General features: G+C 56.4%; 1 protein-coding gene across 9 annotated transcripts in view; it reads right to left on the bottom strand.

The window, feature by feature from the left end:
* MAST3 (microtubule associated serine/threonine kinase 3) overlaps positions 1–18,440 on the bottom strand; it is an 85,507-nt gene that overhangs the window by 60,238 nt on the left and 6,829 nt on the right. For 3 of the 9 annotated variants that reach the window (XM_071727830.1, XM_071727824.1, XM_071727828.1), the window contains 26 exons: positions 14,367–14,455; positions 14,071–14,143; positions 13,845–13,865; positions 12,905–12,983; positions 11,793–11,950; positions 10,226–10,301; positions 9,679–9,888; positions 9,496–9,597; positions 9,073–9,205; positions 8,527–8,594; positions 8,123–8,208; positions 7,776–7,984; positions 7,462–7,600; positions 7,111–7,243; positions 6,836–7,001; positions 6,475–6,576; positions 5,985–6,107; positions 5,634–5,743; positions 5,382–5,527; positions 4,507–4,739; positions 4,211–4,411; positions 3,890–4,116; positions 3,683–3,805; positions 3,273–3,409; positions 2,940–3,124; positions 494–2,695 (listed from right to left, as the gene is read on the bottom strand). In XM_071727830.1, coding sequence (XP_071583931.1) covers positions 1,728–2,695; positions 2,940–3,124; positions 3,273–3,409; positions 3,683–3,805; positions 3,890–4,116; positions 4,211–4,411; positions 4,507–4,739; positions 5,382–5,527; positions 5,634–5,743; positions 5,985–6,107; positions 6,475–6,576; positions 6,836–7,001; positions 7,111–7,243; positions 7,462–7,600; positions 7,776–7,984; positions 8,123–8,208; positions 8,527–8,594; positions 9,073–9,205; positions 9,496–9,597; positions 9,679–9,888; positions 10,226–10,301; positions 11,793–11,950; positions 12,905–12,983; positions 13,845–13,865; positions 14,071–14,143; positions 14,367–14,455 — 4,297 coding nt within the window. In that variant the 3' untranslated portion in view covers positions 494–1,727. Of the gene's footprint in view, positions 1–493; positions 2,696–2,939; positions 3,125–3,272; positions 3,410–3,682; positions 3,806–3,889; positions 4,117–4,210; positions 4,412–4,506; positions 4,740–5,381; positions 5,528–5,633; positions 5,744–5,984; positions 6,108–6,474; positions 6,577–6,835; positions 7,002–7,110; positions 7,244–7,461; positions 7,601–7,775; positions 7,985–8,122; positions 8,209–8,526; positions 8,595–9,072; positions 9,206–9,495; positions 9,598–9,678; positions 9,889–10,225; positions 10,302–11,792; positions 11,951–12,904; positions 12,984–13,844; positions 13,866–14,070; positions 14,144–14,366; positions 14,456–18,440 lie in introns of those variants that run through there. The other 6 variants (XM_071727831.1, XM_071727825.1, XM_071727829.1 and 3 more) reach the window with 4 other exon arrangements.

Raw genomic sequence — 18,440 nt, 5'->3', positions numbered from 1 at the left:
TGAACCGGGACTGAACCGGGTAATGGGAATGAACGGGGACTAAACTGGGACTGAACCGAGCACTGGGAATGAACAGGGCACCAGGACTGCTCTGGATACTTGTTGAGAACCAGGCACCGGGAATGAACTGTGACTGAACTGGGCACCGGGAATGAACCGGGAATGAACCGGGCACCAGGCATTGGGAATGAACTTGGCACCGGGAGTGAACCGGGCACCAAGCACCAGAAATGAGGCATGGCCTCAGGAACCGGGACTGCACCAGGCACCAGGACTACTCTGGGCTTGGGGTATCAGACCGGGCACCGTGCTGGCACCGTCCCGTGCACCGGGCACCCTCCATCCAAGCTGGGTGCCCAACGGTGCTGGGGCAGCTCCAGCACCCCCACCCCACTGACCCCACTGCCCCCTCACCACCCCCACCACGGGTGCTCCCTCTATGGCCCCATCTTGGGTGCTGCCATCACCGGATCCCCCCCAGCAGACACCAGGCCCTGGCACCAGAGAACTTTAATACACCAAAAAACTTTCTGAAGGGGAGAACCGAGCTGGATGCAGGCAGGCAGACACCAGCCTTTGGCTTTTTCCATTTTCCACTAAAAAAACCCCCCATTTTTCCCACTGTATCCAGTTCCCAATTCCCCCCACACTGGCGGGCATGGGGTGCCCAGTGTCTCCCCCTAATCCTGCTGCCATCCCAAGCCCTTCACGTACAGATGGTGGGAGGAGAAGCAAAGGAAACACGGAGTGGCTCCATCTGCTTGGGGTTTTTTTTTGTTTGTTTTTTTGGGAAGGAAGAAACGGTGCTGGTTTAACGGGAAGAAAAAACGGTCTCTGGAGCCTGGCACAAACCACATGCGTACAAACGAATCCAAAATGCAGCTGGAAAAATCCACCTGGCTGCTTGGGTGGTGATGGCAGTGGGGTGGGAAAAGAGGGGACTGTCCCCTCCCCTCCTGACCCAGAGCAGTGCGAGGGGGGAAAGTCAGTACATGCATCAAGGGATGGAAACAGTAACGTTGTAGAAAATGGTAGAAATGCTGGGTTGAGGGGTGGTTTGTTGGATAAAAAGCGATGGAGAGGGGGAAGAAAAGGCAGAAATTCCCAAATTTCCCTTTACATCCACTATCCACCTCTCCAACTTCCCTGTAAGGTCATGACGTGATGACCCTGAGGCATGGAAAGCCACCCGTGCACATCTCAGCTCAGACCACCACGGTTTCAGGGATGCTGTTGGGGGATTTGGTGTGGTTTTAGGTTATATTATGTTATAAATACGAAAATTACCCCTCCCTGATGTTTTGGGATTTTTTTAGGGGTTTTGGGGTGTTTCCAGTTAAAATTGAAGTTAAAAGTTGGGAAGTAGTCTTGGCATGGTTAGAAAATGTCGTCTTATCCGGCTGGGAAACGCCTGGGGACACCGTGAGGGTCCTGCGCTGCCTGATTAGCTTATAAAAAGTAATAAATTAATGAAGGAATATTTGCATCGAGTCCGCTCTATACACAAAGGTGGGGAAACGCTGCCGCCGCTGGAAAAGCTCCCACATTTCTATAAAAATATCAACATCTCTCAGGGAGTACAAAAAGCCCTCGGGGGAGGCGAAGGGCCGGGGCAGGGCCAGCGCCGCCATCCAAACTGGCTCCGGGGATGGTGACACGAGGGCTACGCCACGCAGGGTGGGTTTTTTGGGGAGAAAGTGGGGGGGATGCTGGAGCCATCCCCAAGCTCAGACCTGCTCGGCCCTGCTCCAGGCGCTGCCACGAGGGACCGGGAGCTGAGCACCCCCCGGCTGCCGGTGACCGGGGGGTTTCTCCCCGCAGTTCCGGTGCTGCTGAGCGCCGCGGTCCCGACGCTCGCATCCATCCCACCGCAGGGAGGGGACGCTGCTGTGTGGCTGTGGGGTGGTCCCGAGGGGATAGGAGCCCCGGCATTCCCACTCGGGTGCCACCAGCTCCTGCTCGTCACTCTCAGAGCCCTGCACGGCGATTTGTGGCACAGGGTTGGGTTTGGCTCCGTGCCGGAGAGCCCCATCCTGCCCGGTTTCGCTCTTCCCCTCGTCTTCACTCGCCGGTGTCGGTTCTGGTTCATCAAAACTCACTTCTTGGACGGCCTCTTGCTTCTTGAAGGAATCCCGACGTTCGGAGAGGTTCAACCGCCGCATCACCACCATCTCCTGGTCCCGGTCGTGCCTCTCCCGGGTGCTGGGGAGGTGATACCCGTGCTCCCCGGGGTACAGCGGCGGCGTTTCGCCTTCCCCCACGGCCTCCCCATCCCCGGGGGGCAGCTCCAGCTTGCGCCCCCCCGACGTCTTCTTCTCCCCCAGGACGGGGACGATCTCGGCCGACTGGACGCGTTTGAGGAGGGGGGAGCGGGGGCAATCGGCGCTGCGGGGACGGGAGCTCTGCCGGACGATGGTGGGGGGGGACAAGGTCTTGCCCTGGAAGGGATGGGGGTTTTTGGGGTGGCCGGGAAGAGGGGATGGGGAGCGTTGAGGAGAAGGTGGGCGCTGGGTGGAGGAAGGGGTGCAGGCCAGGGGCGAGGGGGGGATGCTGCTGGTGGATTTGCGACGTCCCACTTTGTAGCGTTGCCCCCCCAGTTTGGGGGCCAGGCCGTGCAGGGAGCTGGGACGCACGTGGCCGGCGGGTGACGTCGGGGTGCTGGAGGAGGGAGAGGTGCTCTGTGGGGACACAGCATCTGCCACACAAAGAGAAACGGGTCATGGAAGGGACGGGGGGACACGTGGCATCCCTGCCAAGCCCAGTCACGGGGAGGGACTGTGCGGGATCTCGTTACGTTCAGAAACGTTCACCATGGGGATGGAGGGACACGTGGCATCCTGCCGTGCCCAGAAATGGTCACCAGGAGGAACACAGCATCCCACCATGCCCAGAAACGGTCACCACGAGGGACAGGGGGACATGCCTGGAGCTGTGGGTACCTGAGGACAGGTCAGGAGCAGGGCTGCGGCAGGGTGTCGGGGGACCTGGGGACAAGCTGTGGGTGGGGGACTCTGGAAGGCTTTCACTGGAGGACAGCGAGTGGTGGAGGCCAGAGGAGAAGCTGCGGCTGGTGTGCAGGACTGAGGACTGCTTGGAGATCTTCTTGAAAAGGGATTTTCTCCTGCTGGAAGGGACAAAGGTGATGAGGAAAGGAATAACCCCTCAGCTGCACCTCAGTTGGTGGCCCCGAGTCCACCGAGCTGGTGCTGTCAGGACTGGGTCCTAATGGACCCCTGGCAGAGCCAGGATAAATGTTGGTTTATTCCACCCACCTGTCCTGGCCATCCCTTTTCCTGCTCTTCTTACTCCTCCGGGCCATCCTTGTTTTGGAACTGTTTTTCCGAGCGGGGCCAATTTTAATGGAGGTGTTCTCCAGGGCAGTGGTCCGCAGGGCCACTTTGTTCCCACTCTGAGGGGTGGAAAACAAGAGGCTGCAGCTGGCTGGATCCAAGCGCCGGATCCAAGGCCCACACCCAAGCACCAGACAGACCCAAGCACCAGACAGACCCAAGCACCATAACCAAACACCGGACCGAAGCGCCAGATCCAAGCACCAGATCCAAGCCCTGCATCTGAACCGGCTCCTCCCTCGGCTGCCAGGGGTGGTGATGCCAGGGAGCCACCGGATTGATGCACCTTTGCCAGGAACCATCCTGGTGAGGAGTTGACAGTGGTCACCCACCTTCAGCAGCAGCTCCACGACGTCCCGGTGAACCAAGCCCAGCACCGACTCGCCGTTCACGTGTGTGATGAGGTCTCCTGCTCTCAGCCCCGCTTCCTGCGCCGGGCTCCCTTCTTCCACGCTCTGCAATCCGAACCACACGGATTTTATTCCTGATCCAAGTCTAAATTTCCATCCCATGGGGAAACGGGGACCCACCCCACCTACCCAGACCATGTGGTGGACGGTGTAGACGTCGCTGTCCCCCATGTAGACGCGGATGGCTCGCAGGGTGAAGCCGTACTTCTTGCCGGAGCTGTGGATGATGATGGGAGGCCGGAGGCTGGCGATGGCCAGGGATGAGTCTCGGCTTGGGGAGGAGTCACGGGAAGAGGGGTTGGATGAGAGGGAGTGTGGGGAGATGGGGCTCATCAAGGCACCGCCACCGATGTCATCTGCAAGAGAGACAACCTGGCTCAGCCTGGGAAATCAAACCAAACCACGGCAGCCTCCATGGAATCACAGTGCATCGGTACAAACCGCACGGACCTGAGGTGACGATGAGGGACAGGGCTGAGACAGAGGCAGATTTAGGGACACGGCTGCCGGGCGAGGCGCGTTGCCGGTCTGCCACATCCTTCTGGCTGCTCAGCCGACGGCTCCCGCCCGGCTCCAGGCCTCGGGGAGTGGAGTTTTTGGTGCCTGTGCTGTTGCTCCGGAGGCGGATGCGGTTCAGGCTGACGAGATCTGCTGCAGAGGGGGAAGGAGGGAGAGTTTGGGAACGTGGAGAAGTCACCACCAGCCCTGGTTGGCCCTGGAGCATCCCACACCCGCAGCCTACGCACCAGATAATGCCGATGGCTTCACTGCGCTGCCCGTCCCCGTGTCAGGGTCTCCCAGGACAAATTTAGGTTTCTCTGGCTTGGAGGGAGCCACACAAGGACTTTCATCCTCTGAGGAGAAGGCAAACTTGGGCATGGTGTCCAGGCTGTAGGTGCTGGGCAGCGCTGCGGGGCTGCGGCTCCGCTCGTGCCGGGAGGTGGATGGAGTGGAGCTGCAGGACGTCCAGGAGCGGAGCCTGAGGAGAGAAGGAGGGCTCAGGACAACCATGGATGGGGGAGGGGATGGTACCAAGCCTCTGACATGCCCCTTGGACATGTCCCACTGACCCACTGAAACCTCTGCAAATGGTGCTGGTGCCATCACAACCCCTTGGTGCCATCACAACCTCTTGGCACCATCACAACCCCTTGGTGCCATCACAACCCCTTGGTGCCATCACAATCCCTTGGTGCCATCACAATTCCTTGGCACCATCACAACCTCTTGGTGCCAACACAATTCCTTGGTACCATCACAACCTCTTGGCACCATCACAACCCCTTGGTGCCATCACAACCCCTTGGCACCATCACAACCCCTTGGTGCCATCACAACCCCTTGGTGCCATCACAATCCCTTGGTGCCATCACAACCCCCTGGCACCAGCACAACCTCTTGGTGTCATCACAACCTCTTATTACCATCACAACCTCTTGGTGCCATCACAATCCCTTGGTGCCATCACAACCCCATGGCACCAGCACAGCCCCTTGGTGTCATCACAACCCCTTGGTGTCATCATAACCCCTCAGTGCCATTACAACCTCTTGGTGCCAGAACAACCCCTCGCTGCCAGCACAAGCCCACACCAGCACCATGTCCCCATCTCACCACGCACCGGGGCTCTGGGCCAGCCAGCTGGGTCCTCTCCTCATCCCCTGAGTGCCTGTCCCATCGCTCCTCTTTGTCGTCGGCGTGACTCCGGTCAGAGGAGGAGAGGCTGAGGTTGGAGTGAACTGCCAGGAATTCGGAGCTGCTGTACACCTGGGGAGGAGATCAGACCTCAGCCAGGAGCAGAAATTTGGGCACCTGGTTGCTGCTCAGCCAAAGACATCAAAGACACGAGGGCCATCATGCTGGATGGGAGCACCTTGCTGAAGCGATGGGAGCAGGAGGAGAACTGCCCGATCTCTACAGATGATTCCTCATCATTGGTTTCCTCATCCTCTGAATCCAGGTGTCTGTACCTCTCGGAACGTGCTGCAAGGCAGAGCCCGGGCAGGCCTGGCTGTCACTTTGCCCACCACACACCCCAGGGGAGTTTGGAGGGGAGGAAGTCAAGGTTTGGGTTAGGCCAAGCATGGCCTGGGGAAAAGGATCGCATCCATTTTGTGATTTTGGTTTTTAAAGAGATGGATGTCACCCAGGAGATTTTCACCAGGAGCACCTGGGATAAAGGGGTGACCAAGGAGGGAGGAAAAGGGGATGGGTTTCTCCTCACTGTCAAAGTAGCTGGTGTCATCCTCTGACTCCAGCTGGGGGATGAACTCAGCCTTCTGCCGCAGGAGACTGTTCCAGTCCAGGTGGAGGAAGAAGGAATGGTGCTTCACCTCCTGTGCACCTCCTGCCAGGACAAGAAACCATGTCAGGGGGACAGGGTAGGCTCTGGGATGCTTCCATCCTGAACAGCACGGTCACTCTTCTGTGTGGAGTGAAATCCACAGGTTGTCCAGAGAACCTGTGGATGTTCTGTCCCTGGAAGTGTTCAAGGCCAGGTGGGATGGGGCTTGGGAGGTGTCCCTGCCCACAGTGATGATCTTGAAGGTCCCTCCCAACCCAAACCATTCCATGATTCCATGAAAATGGCTTAAAACAGGATGGAGCAAAGCCCTGTGCTACTTTCCCAGGGTGAACCCAGAGCTGGAGAGGCTCGAGGTGGCAGGACACCTGTTGGTTTCAAGTTGGTCAGAAGTGGGGGCTTCCACACGTACCGGTGCCCAAGCGCTCCAGGGGACATTGTCTCAGCAACCGTGTGATCAGGTCCTGGGCATCTGCAGGAAGAGCCTCATCCCCTTCCGGCCACATAATTTCATCTGGAAGGGAAAAGGAAAAGGACTTTGGAGTGGCTGGAAGAGTTTGGACAGAATGCGAGGTCACAGAAGTTCCTTCTGTGCATGAGGAACTTCTCTCAGGAGCCGCAACAAGTCACAGCATCCTCCCAAACCAGGAAATGAAAGTTTGAGGCAGCTCTCCCATGTATGAAATGAAGGAATGAAGGTTTCCAGGTGTTAAGGACAAGTTGTGACAGCTGGAAAGAGCAAACTGAGGAGCCAAGTTGCCATAAACACTCACCACTGATGACCTGCCCAAAGAGCTCCTCAGGGGTGTCTCCGAAGAAGGGGACGCAGCCCACCAGGAACTCGTAAAGGATGATGCCCATGGCCCACCAGTCAACAGGCTTCCCATAGCCCTGGATGAGGATGACCTCTGGAGCAATGTACTCTGGAGTGCCACAGACCTGTGTGGGAACAGCTCCTGACACCTCTGTAGTGACCTCTGTGACAGGGCCCAAGGTTATCCCCATCTCTGGTGCTGGCAGATGAGCCAAGTGGAGCAGAATCTCGTACCTGCTTGTCCATGAACTCCCGAGTGTCCTTCTCCATGTGCCCTTCATAAAGGTTGGTGGTCATGTTCATCAGGCCTATCTTTGACAGCCCAAAGTCAGTCAGCTTTATGTGGCCCATGGAGGTGATGAGCAAACTGCAAGACAAATGGCCCACAGTGATGTCCTTTCCTTCTGGAGGACCAGCCAGACCCCAGGAAATCTAATCCTGGAGCGACAGCCCAGAACCAGATCTGTGAGCACCAAGCCCCATCACCTCATTCTGCCTCACCCTCTAAACTTTGAACAGTCCCTCTCTCCCATCCCCACCCAAACCAAATCCTCTCCTCCTTCAGACCTGACCCAATGTCCTCACTTGTCAGGTTTGAGGTCTCGGTGGACAATTCCATAGTTGTGGAGATACTCCAGGGCCAGGACTGTCTCAGCAAAGTACATCTTAGCCATGTCCACAGGCAGGGGGCCCATGTTCTTCAGCAGCGTGGCACAATCCCCCCCTGTGAGGACAGGGGTTCTCTGGAGCATGGGGGGGCTCAGGGATGTCCCCAAGCAGGGCTATGCTGTCCTCCTGCCAAGCAGGTTCCCAGCAAGACCCTCCAGATGCTCAGGTGGTGTCCTTGGTGCTCAGACATTGATATTCCCCCTCCCTCCAGTCCCAGATGTTGTGCTCACCTTCCACATACTCCATCACCATGCAGAGGTGTCGCTTGGTCTCAAAGGAACAGAACATGCTGACCACAAAGGGGTTCTCTGCAAAGGTGAGGATGTCTCTCTCCACAAACACCTGCTGGATCTGGTTCCTCAGGATGAGGTTCTGCTTGTTGATTTTCTTCAAGGCAAAACGCTGCCGTGTCTCCCTGTGCCTCACCAGGTACACAGCCCTAGGAGAGAGCAAAATGGCTGGACCTCAAAACGTGTCCTCCAAGCAGCAGGACCAACCCCACAGCACTGTGGGGCTTGGATCAGGATGTTGGAGGTGTTTACAGATGGAGACAAGTGTTAGGAACTTCCCAACTCACCCGTAAGCCCCGTTGCTGATCAGTTTGATGGTCTCAAAGTCCCCCTCACAGGGCTTCCTCCTGGGAACAGTGGCTGAAGGCTGGCTCTGAAGAAGAGACAGAGGGTTTTTAGGCAGGAATTCACAAAGAACCATCACATATCACCCCTGAGTGCTCCTTACTGCCAGAGGACATTCCCCTCCTGAGCTGTCTCAAGCCACAAACCCCAAACCAGGAAGCCAAGATGCTCCGTAGACCAAGAGCCCACTCTGAGCTTTGGCCAGCTGAGGGGTTGTGAATCACAACCCAAATTAACATCTCCCAGCCTGAGGTAGCAGGGGAGCTCATGCAAGGAGCTTTGGTGTGGGATGAGGCAGGGCAAAGGTGGAGGCAGCACACAGGTGAGACACAGGTAGAATGCTCACCTCACAGGTGTCATCGTTCTCTGGTGTGATGGTGTTCCCACTGTCAAAGTGATCCAGCTGGACCATTTCTGCAGAAGACAGGCATGGTTTTCGCTTTCTTCATGCTCAACCTCCACCAAAACAACCCCCCCACCAACCACTTTCCCTCCAAACTTGGAGTTCCTGTGGAGATTTAGCCCCACACTTCTCTTGAGCAGGGAGAAATTCGGGTCACGGCCGTAAGAAGTTCAACCCGAGGACAAACATTTATATAATTCTCTTTTTTTCCGTAGCCATTCCCATGTTCTTCAGGGATTATGGTGTTCCCCCCCCCTCAAGGTCGTGGCTTCCTCTGGATTAAGCGTTCTTGAGCTTAATCTGCTTTGCTGAATGTGTGGGGAGCAATAATGAGGGAAGTGGGGCTGGCCAGGAGACGTGGACGTTGTCCTGGTCCTGCTGTGACCCACCCCAGGATGCCAGCTCAGCCCTCCCAGTCCTCCTGCTACCTCCCAGTGCCAAACTGGGAGTCCAGATTCTCAAAGGCCACCAACCCAAGAGCTCCCCTACCCTCCAGTGGGTCCTTGACGAGCCCCAGTTGGCTGATGATGTATCTGGGAATATCAGTCTTTATTCCTTGGCCAACTTTGGCATGTCCTTCTGCAGCTTCCAGGAGATGGTAAAATTCCTCTGGGTCAAACTCCTGGACGGGGAAAACCAAGAAGAGTTGAGGAGCAAGAACTTTGCAGAGTGAAGCCTCTCCTCTAAGCCTTGCAGGTGACATCTGCAACTGGGGACAGGGTCTGGATCCTTGCAGGAGATTGGAGCTTCCTTAGCTCCTTGCTGCAGCCTGGCCAGAACGGTGAGGAGCAGCAGTTCTCAGGGTGGATCAGGCAAGGTGGTGTGAAGATGCTTTGTCTTTCATGGTCCACGCCTGCCGTGCAAGGTGTGAACCACAGAAGACAAGACACATCAGGAGCTGCCATGTCTTACCAGGCACTCCAGGAGACGAGCAGGACGGGAGATGATGATCAGGAGTTTCCTCACCAGCTGATCAATAAACTTCACCTCCTCGCTCTCAGAACGCTCCTGAGCCTGGCAGAGAGGAGACAGAAACCAAGTGTCCCCCAGTGGCCTCAGGAGATGCCAGCAGGCAGGGAACAGCCCCATACTCACATCTCGGAGCATCTTCTCAAGTTTCTCCTGCAGCTCCATGAAGTAGCGGGAGGTGATGAGAGCTCCCTGGGACTTGGCCAGGCAGTCACGGGCCAGCTCTATGATCTGGTGGTGGATGAAGCCCAACACCCCATCTGCCAGTGGCAGAGTGCTGCTTGGTGAGAAGTTTGTGATGGTGTCCTGCAGACGTTCTTCCATCTGGGCTGTGGCCTGCAAGGCAGAGCAGATGGTGATGCCCAGGAACAGGCATTCCCACATCATTTGTTGGGCTCGAGCTGGGGTCATTCTACCACCTCCTGCAGCTCCCAGATCTGTGGCCCCACCTGGGAACCAGCTTCCAGTAGGCTGGAAAAGCTCCAGCAGAATCTCCAGAGACTTCTGCCTACACGGGTGATGAAGGAGACCCAGAGGTCTTGAGTTTCTCTCCAACACCCCCTGCTATCTACCCACACATTCCATATTCCATCTTGGAGATGAAGTTCTTCTGGGGAAGGTGCTGTCAGGATGCTGGGGGGGCACTAACGTGCTCTCTGGTCCTGGCAGTTACCTTGGGGAACCTCTCTTTGTAGACATGGTTCATCATCACAACCTCATTATCAAACGTTCCACTCGTCCGTCCAGGGCTGTGGAGGGAGGAAAGCAGCTGTGTTATGAGGCCCAAGTCATTTACATCTCTGCAAAGAGCTACCACCCCTGGAAAGCAATTCACTTCTCCTCCTAACACCCCATCTCAAGCAGTTAAAGCTCCTCCAAGCAAAGCCTGCAGCCTTGGGCCAGCACTTCCAGCAGCATCCCTCCCCACTGTGGTGGTTTGGAGGTCTCCAAACTTAAGCCACCTGAAAATCCAGAGGCAAGAGGCTGGTTCATGAGTTGCTTGGCTTTGAAGGCCAATTTCATCCTTTCCTCCCTCTGGATCCCACAAGTTCTCACCATTGTTGCTCACCAACAAAACCCAAACCCTTTGGTGGCCGCTGGAACTTTTGTTCCTCTCTTCCCCTCACCCAATGTGGCCTCTCCCAGGCCCCTGCCTGGTGATCCCATTATGCAAAGCAGCTCATGGGAGCAGCCAGCAACTCTTTAACCCCTATAAAATAAATGTGGTGATTCAAACCAGCCCCAGGGCCTGGCTCAGCCTTTGCCCTGCCCAGCTGGCACCTCCTCAGTGACAACCTTGCCACCTACAAACCCCTGTCAGATAATTAATCTGATTTGAATGACATTTCAGTCAGTAACAGGCAGGGTTTCATCCCTACAAGGATGGCCACTGCTTCGGTTCCTGCTCAGTGGTCTCCTCCTCTCCACTGAAACCTTTGAGGCAATTGAGCAAGAAGCTGCAAACCAACTGCTTTGGAACAAATTCCACTTTTTCCCCAGCTTCAGCCTCAGGAAACCTTCCAGGAGAGAAATGCTACATCCCGACAGCTGAGAAGATGCTGAGAACCAGAGCCTGAGATGCTGAGAACAAGAACCCAGGCCCAAAATCAAGGAATTTAGAACCAGAGAGTCATGGAATGGTTTGGGTGGGAAGGGACTTTTGAAGGTCACTGTTACACTTAGAAACACTTGAAGGGTGGGTGTCAGGAGGATGGGGCCAATCTTCTTACAGTGGTGCCCAGGACAAGAGGTAATGGGTTCCCAAAGATGAACATGGGAAGCTCCATCTAAACAAGAGGAGGAACTTCTTTACTGTGAGAGTTCAGAGTGCTGGAACAAGTGCTGGAGTCTCCATCTCTGGATACATTCCAAACCCACCTGGGCACCTGGACACCATCCTGGGCGACTTGCTCTGGGTGACCCTGCCCTGGTTGGACTAGATGCTCTCTACAGATCCCTTCCAAGCCCTGACATTCTGTGTGATCTAGACCAGTAAGCAGGATCTTCATCAACTACCTGAGCTTCCTCAGAGCCTCATCTTCAGCATTTCCAAGGACGGGGCATCCACAACCTCAACCCACAACTTCTCCAGCTTCCCCCAACAAAGGCAAAACCCCGGTGCGGGGAGGTATCGCTGCCTTGGGGGGAGCTTAAGAAGCTGAGGACACCCCAGAAACGGGCAGAGGAGGTGCAGGGCGTGCTGGCAGGCCGGGGGGTGCTGGGGGTGCTGGGTGCTGTACCTGAGGCTCCGGGATCGTGGGCGCAGGCAGGGCGAGTGCCTCCCCTCCTCATCCGTGACGCTCTCCGTGCTGCGGAAATGCTTAGAAAGGAAATGCAGCTCGTCTGGGGTGGGCTGGAATGGGAGCTGGTGCAGGCGCTCCTGGGAGGAGGAGGACGACTGGGAAGAAGGAGAAATGATGGAGGTGAGGAGATGGAGCCCGGCTTCCCGGCAGGGGAGGAGGAAACCCACCAGGAAAACGTCCCGCGGGGTTTCGTTGGAGGCTTGGAATGCTGAGGGGCTGGGCCTGGGGAGTGGTGACACCTGGGGAGTGGTGACACCTGGGGAGTGGTGACACCTGGGGATTGGTGACACCTGGGGATGCTGTGACACCTGGGGATTGGTGACACCCAAGGATTGGTGACACCCGGGGATGCTGTGACACCTGGGGATGCTGTGACACCTGGGGATTGGTGACACCCAGGGATGCCGTGACACCTGGGGATTGGTGACACCCAGGGATGCTGTGACACCTGGGGATTGGTGACACCCAAGGATTGGTGACACCTGGGGATTGGCGACACCCAGGGATTGGTGACACCCAGGGATGCTGTGACACCCAAGGATTGGTGACACCTAGGGATTGGTGACACCCGGAGATTGGTGACACCTGGGGAGTGGTGACACCTGGGGATTGGTGACATCTAGGGATTGGTGCCACCCAAGGATTGGTGATACCCGGGGATTGGTGACACCCAGGGATTGGTGACACCCATGGATTGGTGACACCCAGGGATTGGTGACACCCGGGGATTGGTGACACCAAGGGATTGGTGACACCAAGGGACTGGTGACACCCAGGGATGCTGTGACATCCGAGGGTCTTGTGACACCTGGGGATGCTGTGACACCTGGGGATTGGTGACACCCAAGGATTGGTGACACCCAGGGACACTCCAAGCTGAGCTCTGTGTGTCCCTCAAGCCCCTGTGCAAGGCCACCGTGGCTGATGCATCCTCCAGGAGCAGAGGGGGCTGCCCAGGACCCAATGCTGTGGGGCTGAGGAGCCATTTTACCAAAATAATCAAGTTTTGGGTTTCTTCTTGCCTGCAGCCATGAGAAAGCAAACGTTACCGAGACAGTGGAGCTGGGGGTGTTGGTCCCATAGCCAGAGGAGGGGAGTGAAGCCAGTGACCACCTTCTGCCATCAGCCCTGTGGGTGGAAGTGTGATGATCACACATGGGGAAAAAAAAAAAACCCCACATTTAAATCCAAATAATTAATGCCAGAGCGATGAGGAAAAGGATGCGAGTTGAGCGTGATAAAACCCAGAAACCTCTTCTCAGAATGGACTGAAAAGGGGTGAAATCAGGGAGGTTGGGGTGAGGGGGGGCTGTTTGGCCACCCCGTGGATTGGTGACAATGAGTGGGGACCCAGGAAAGGGACAGGGCTGGTGGTGAAGCTGAGTCAAAGAAGCCTGTGAAAAATTCGATTTTTAAGTAGAGAAAAAATCAGCCTCTAGGACTTCATTCTGGGAAAAACTGGGATTCCACGGGGAGCCAGCAGGCACTGGCTATAAACAGGAGGTGAATGTTTCCTCTTGGAGCCATTTCTAACAGGCTGGGGCCACGTCCAGGTCAAGAAGGGGCCCTTCACCTCCTGCTGCTGCTTCCTGGGCGGGTCCGAGGAAGGCAGGAGCTGGAATGGATCCAGCACCGGCATCACCCTGTGCTCCCCAACCCCCTTGGCTTTTCACTGATTTCCAAGCCTGAAAACCATCCAGGAGCCTCCATCTTTTTTCCATCAGATGATCGATGGGTTAAACTCAGCCATCCACCCCCAGGGGTGCAATTAATTCATCAGTTAAACAGGATTTTGGCATCTTTTTTTTTTTTTTTTTTTTTTTTTTGGCATCTGCCAGGAGCGCTGGGAGTGGGACTGAGCTGGAGATGGTGTGATGGGAACGGGGATATTTCTGCTCTTGGAGCTGCAGGGAACCCAATTCCCAGAGGAAAATCTCCCACCCTGGTGGTGCTGATGAGGAGCAACCCCCTCACATCCCTGGGACTCACCTGTCAGTCCGAGGAGCATGGCTGGGATGGTGGGAGACACCGATGGGGGCAGAGCAAAAAATCAGGGAAGAAAATTAAAAAAAAAACCAAAAAAAAAAAAACCAACAAAAAACACCAAGGAACAAAAGTCAAAATAAATCATTTGAGCTCAACAGAACAGTCCCAGTGGGTGGACTATTAATTATCAGGGAATATTAACAGGCAGGGATGGGGGGTGGGAGCTCACCTGCGAGCAAAGGGGAAGTTGACAGAGGTGCTGGCAGAGAAGTTGCGTGGGCTGTCCAAGGGGCTGCTGCCAGCTGTAGGGAAAAAAGAGGAAAAATCATCCCCAAAACCCATCCCTGGGCTGCTCCTTCCAGGGGAAATAGGAATAAATCACTTTCCAAGCTATTCCTGCCTGGAAAAGGCCAGGAGCCAGCCCGCTGCTGCTAACGAGGTGCTGCAGGAGCAGAAGGATCAGGCTCCCAAATAGTTGGGTTAATTTTGGGAGATGTTCATCCCATTCCCTGTGCCAACTCTTACCTGTGGGCACGGAGAGAGGGGAGAGAGGACGGGAGAGGGTGGGCGAGGGGGTGCCCACCACTAAGCTCTTCCTATTGCTGCTTCGGCAACTAGGGAGGGAAAAAGAAAAAAAGAGGAATTAATTTGAGGAAGTGAAGGGTGGGCAGGGCTGGATGGGCTCAGGCAGGGCTGGATGGGCTTGGATCTGCTATCCCCCTGCCAGGGGACACAGTTGTTGTCACCCCATTGATTATGGATCTCTCGCCACGGGGAAAAACTGTTCCCGGGTTCACCGTGACCCAAGATGGGCTGGCAGGGTTATTTTTAACAATAAATATAAAAGTATAACAATATTTTTCACCAGGTCCCACTTTTGGGTTTGGCAGGCTGGGGAGGGCAGAAGTGGGCAGCCCCTTTGGCCCAAGTGCAGGAAAATGGGATGTAAAAGGTGGAAGTGATGGAAATGCCCAAGCAGCTCCAGCCCAGTCTGGCTCCATCGCATGGAAAATGTCCCCAGATCTGATAAATCTCCTCATATTTGGTGATCCCTGTTTTATAGTAGGGGGGACACTTGGTCCCTGAACCCCCCCCTGAGCTTTTGTGGTGGCCCTGGGCATCATAATGCTCTGGCAAATGTCCCACTTGGCAGAAGGGACCCAGGGGAAAGCAGTGTGGGTCCAGACTGACAGTGTCAGCACCTTGAGACCCCCAACACCCTGACAATCAACCCCCTGACACCCCAACCCCCTGACACCCCCATCCTAGCATCCCGCTGAGCTCCACCAGAACATCCACAAGGTGACATCCACCAGGAGCAGGACTCCACATCCCCACTTCCATTCCCACCCTTCCAACTCCCAGGATTTCAATCCTCCTGCTGGGAATTTCCTTTCCTCCCTTCTCAGCCCTTCTCCAAGCCTGGCCCAGCCTCCAAAAGCCCCCCCTGTCCTGCAGGGATGCTGCAGCCCTGCTCCTGCCCTCTCCTCTGCCCATTTCAACCCCAACTTAAAAACTCATCAAAGTTATTTTTCCCTCTTTTTGGTTTTTTTTTTTTTTTTTTTTTTTAACAACTTATCAAAGTTACTTTTTCCTCTGCTGAGAGGGAAGTAAAGCTGACCTGGAGCAGAAGCTGTGCAAGCCTGAGGATGACCTTCCCTTTCCTCTCTCTGCCTTCCTTTGGGATGCAAATCATTCAGGGCCACACTAATTAAAAGACCTGATTTGCCATCACACCATGGCCAGAGACACCCCTAAAATGGAGAGGACCAAGGCAGAGAGATGCTCCCCTGATCCCAAAAGCAGAAATGAAGGGCAGAGGTGGTGTCTGGGGTGCAAACAACAATTTTTGGCAACACACCCACCCTCTGGATGCACAAACACAGCACCAACCAACAGCCAACTCCACAGGTGGAGGCAGAGCTCTGCACCCATGGTCAGAACCCCACACCCACAGTCAGAGCTCCACACCCAGCACCCATCACCTCCCACTGGGGACCCAGCACCTCCCTGCCCTGGGGTGCTCCCTCCTGCAAAACCAGCCCCCCCTAAACCTCTAAGACCCAACCTCTCAGCCAAGCCAAGGGGAGGCTGCTTAGGGACCCCCCAACCCCTTCCCTTCACCCAGGACGAGGGGTCCCTGGGTGCCCCCCTGGGCCACACACCCTGGGGCTCATCCCCGATGGGTTGGGAGGTAGGGGGGGGAGGCAGACCCCTTCCTCCCCTCAACAATCCCCCCCTCCCCAGCCCCTCCGTTTGCTTTCCTCACTCCAGCACCCCCAGCTCAGCACCCACCCCCAGAGAAAGCACCAACTGCAGCTGCCATGGGGGGAAACTGAGGCACGAGCCCAGATGTTATAAAGATGGAGAGGAGGGGGGGGGGGGCTGCAGAGGCACTTCCCGGGCCTGGGGTGCACGCATAGCCCTGGGGACACAGAGGGACGTGGCAGGGGACATGGAGTGGGGGGGGGAATTGCTCTGTTTCATTTGGGAAGTGAAAAGCAAACCTTGAAGGGAGACAGTTCCCTCTCAGGGTGTCATGGCGGGGGGGGGAGGCCGAGGACATTTCCTGTTTCCGCCCACTCCACCCTCGGGTTCCTCAACCACCTCGAAGCCTTTCAACCCCCCCTTCAGCTCTGGCAGCATCTCCAGCTGCTTCCCATCCTTCCCCGACAGGAAAACTCCGGCTCCAAACGCATCTTTGGCTCCAAAGGAGCTGCTGAGGGGGGGAACCGGGGCCTGAGAGGGAACCGGGGCTGAGGGGAGGAACTGGGGCTGAGGGGGAACCGGGGCTGAGAGGGAAAATCAGGGCCTCAGAGGGGAGAACCAGGGCCGAGGGGGAACCGGGGCCGAGGGGAGAATGGGGGCTGAGGGGGGAAACCGGGGCTGAGGGGGGAAACTGGGGCTGAGGGGGGAAGCTGGGCCTGAGGAGGAACCGGGGCCTAAGGGGGAACCTGGGCTGAGGGGAGAACCGGGGCCTCAGAGGGGGAACTGGGGCCTCGCTGCCCTCTCTGCCACCATCACCTCAGAAATGGCCCCCAAAACCAAGCAGAAAATCACCATCAGCCTTGCTCCTGCGCTTATTCCAGAGGTGATGGGGAGCGTGTGACAGGCGGGGTGACCTCGAAGCTGACGTGAAAACGATTTGTCACTTGTCCCAGCTCAGGGGGTGTGTGTATGGGGGGATCTGTCAGCTCATCCCGCCGGGATGGGATGAATCCGGCAGCTTCCCCGCAAGCCCCATCCTCCGGGCAGGACCCATCCCTGGAGAATATCCCTGATGGTTCTAACCAGGAAATGGGTCTGGCAGGACCTGGGCGAGCAGGGCTGGGTGGCCCGGAGCCATCTGGGTGAGATGCCCAAGGGTGACAGTCACCCGCCCATCCTCACCGGGATACAGCCGGGAGGTGCCGGGTACCGAGGGGCTGCAGCATCCCCCAGGATCTGAGCCCAAAACTGTCCCAGGAGGACAAATGTCCCAGGAGGATGTCCCAGGCCATTGTCTGGCAGCGAGGTGAGGGCAGGGGAAGGCAGTGGGTGCAGGCTCAAAGCACAAGCTGGTGGCTCCTGGCTACGTGATGAAGAGCACGAGCTCCCAGCTCCCTTCTTCTCCCCATGGCTGCAGACAATGTTTTCCTCCCCATCCCTCCACAGGCACATGGCACTCACGTGCCCAGAGATTTTGGGAAGTGGCCATGGATCACCACAGCCTGGAAAAATCAGTTTCCAGTGGGATAGGTTTGTGTTTAAGGGCAACGCTCAGTGAACCGAGCAGCTGCATCCCAAGTTGCTCTGTGACATTTCTCCTCCATGACGTTCCCTCTCCATGACATTTCTTCTCCATGACTTGTGACGGGCGCTGAACTCGGTTGCCTCCAGGGATGGAGGTTGGGATGGGGGAGGCTGGGATGCGGGAGGCTGGGGATCAAGGTCTGGATGGTGAAACACCACACGCTGCCTGGCATGGACCAGGCACAACCCCACCAGGCACCCAAAATCCCTCAACAGAGCTTCTCTGGTCCCTCAGGAGCTGTGGGTGCTCTTATTAATCCAGCCTGGAACACCCAGTACTGCACCAGGCACCTCCAAGAGCAAAATCCCAAATCCTCCAAGGGAACAACAAGTCCCACCCAAACTTATTTCTCTGCACTGCAAGAAACCAGCCCAAAGCAGCTGCCCCACACCGTGGGACATAGCCCCACACCTCCCTGTGCCTCAGTTTCCCTTTAGTGGGTGGGAATTGGTACCTGTTACATCTCCCAGCACGTTTTCCTGCCGCGTGCAAGGTGGGAACAGCCCCAGGCAGCATCCACGGAGGAGAAGAATCCCATCAGCCACAAACCCACCCGGTCCCTGCCCCACGCTGATCACCTCAGCACCCCCAGCCCCTCCCACGGGGAAATGAGGATCCCTCAGATCTCTTAATCCCACTAAATAACCTCATATGCTTCCTGTAAAATAGGCCAGACCCTGTTCTGGCCATGGATTCTAGGAATCCTGAGGAAAGAAGAATAAATCCTCTGCCCTTCAGGAGAATTACAACCTCATCACGCTCCGATGGAGTCGGATGACTGCCTGGATCACCACTCCCAACACGCA

Source organism: Heliangelus exortis, chromosome 28 (assembly GCF_036169615.1).
Source record: "Heliangelus exortis chromosome 28, bHelExo1.hap1, whole genome shotgun sequence".
In the NCBI taxonomy this organism is placed as follows: domain Eukaryota; kingdom Metazoa; phylum Chordata; class Aves; order Apodiformes; family Trochilidae; genus Heliangelus; species Heliangelus exortis.
Note: the sequence above shows the minus strand (reverse complement) of the source record. Positions and strands in the feature narration are given on the sequence as shown.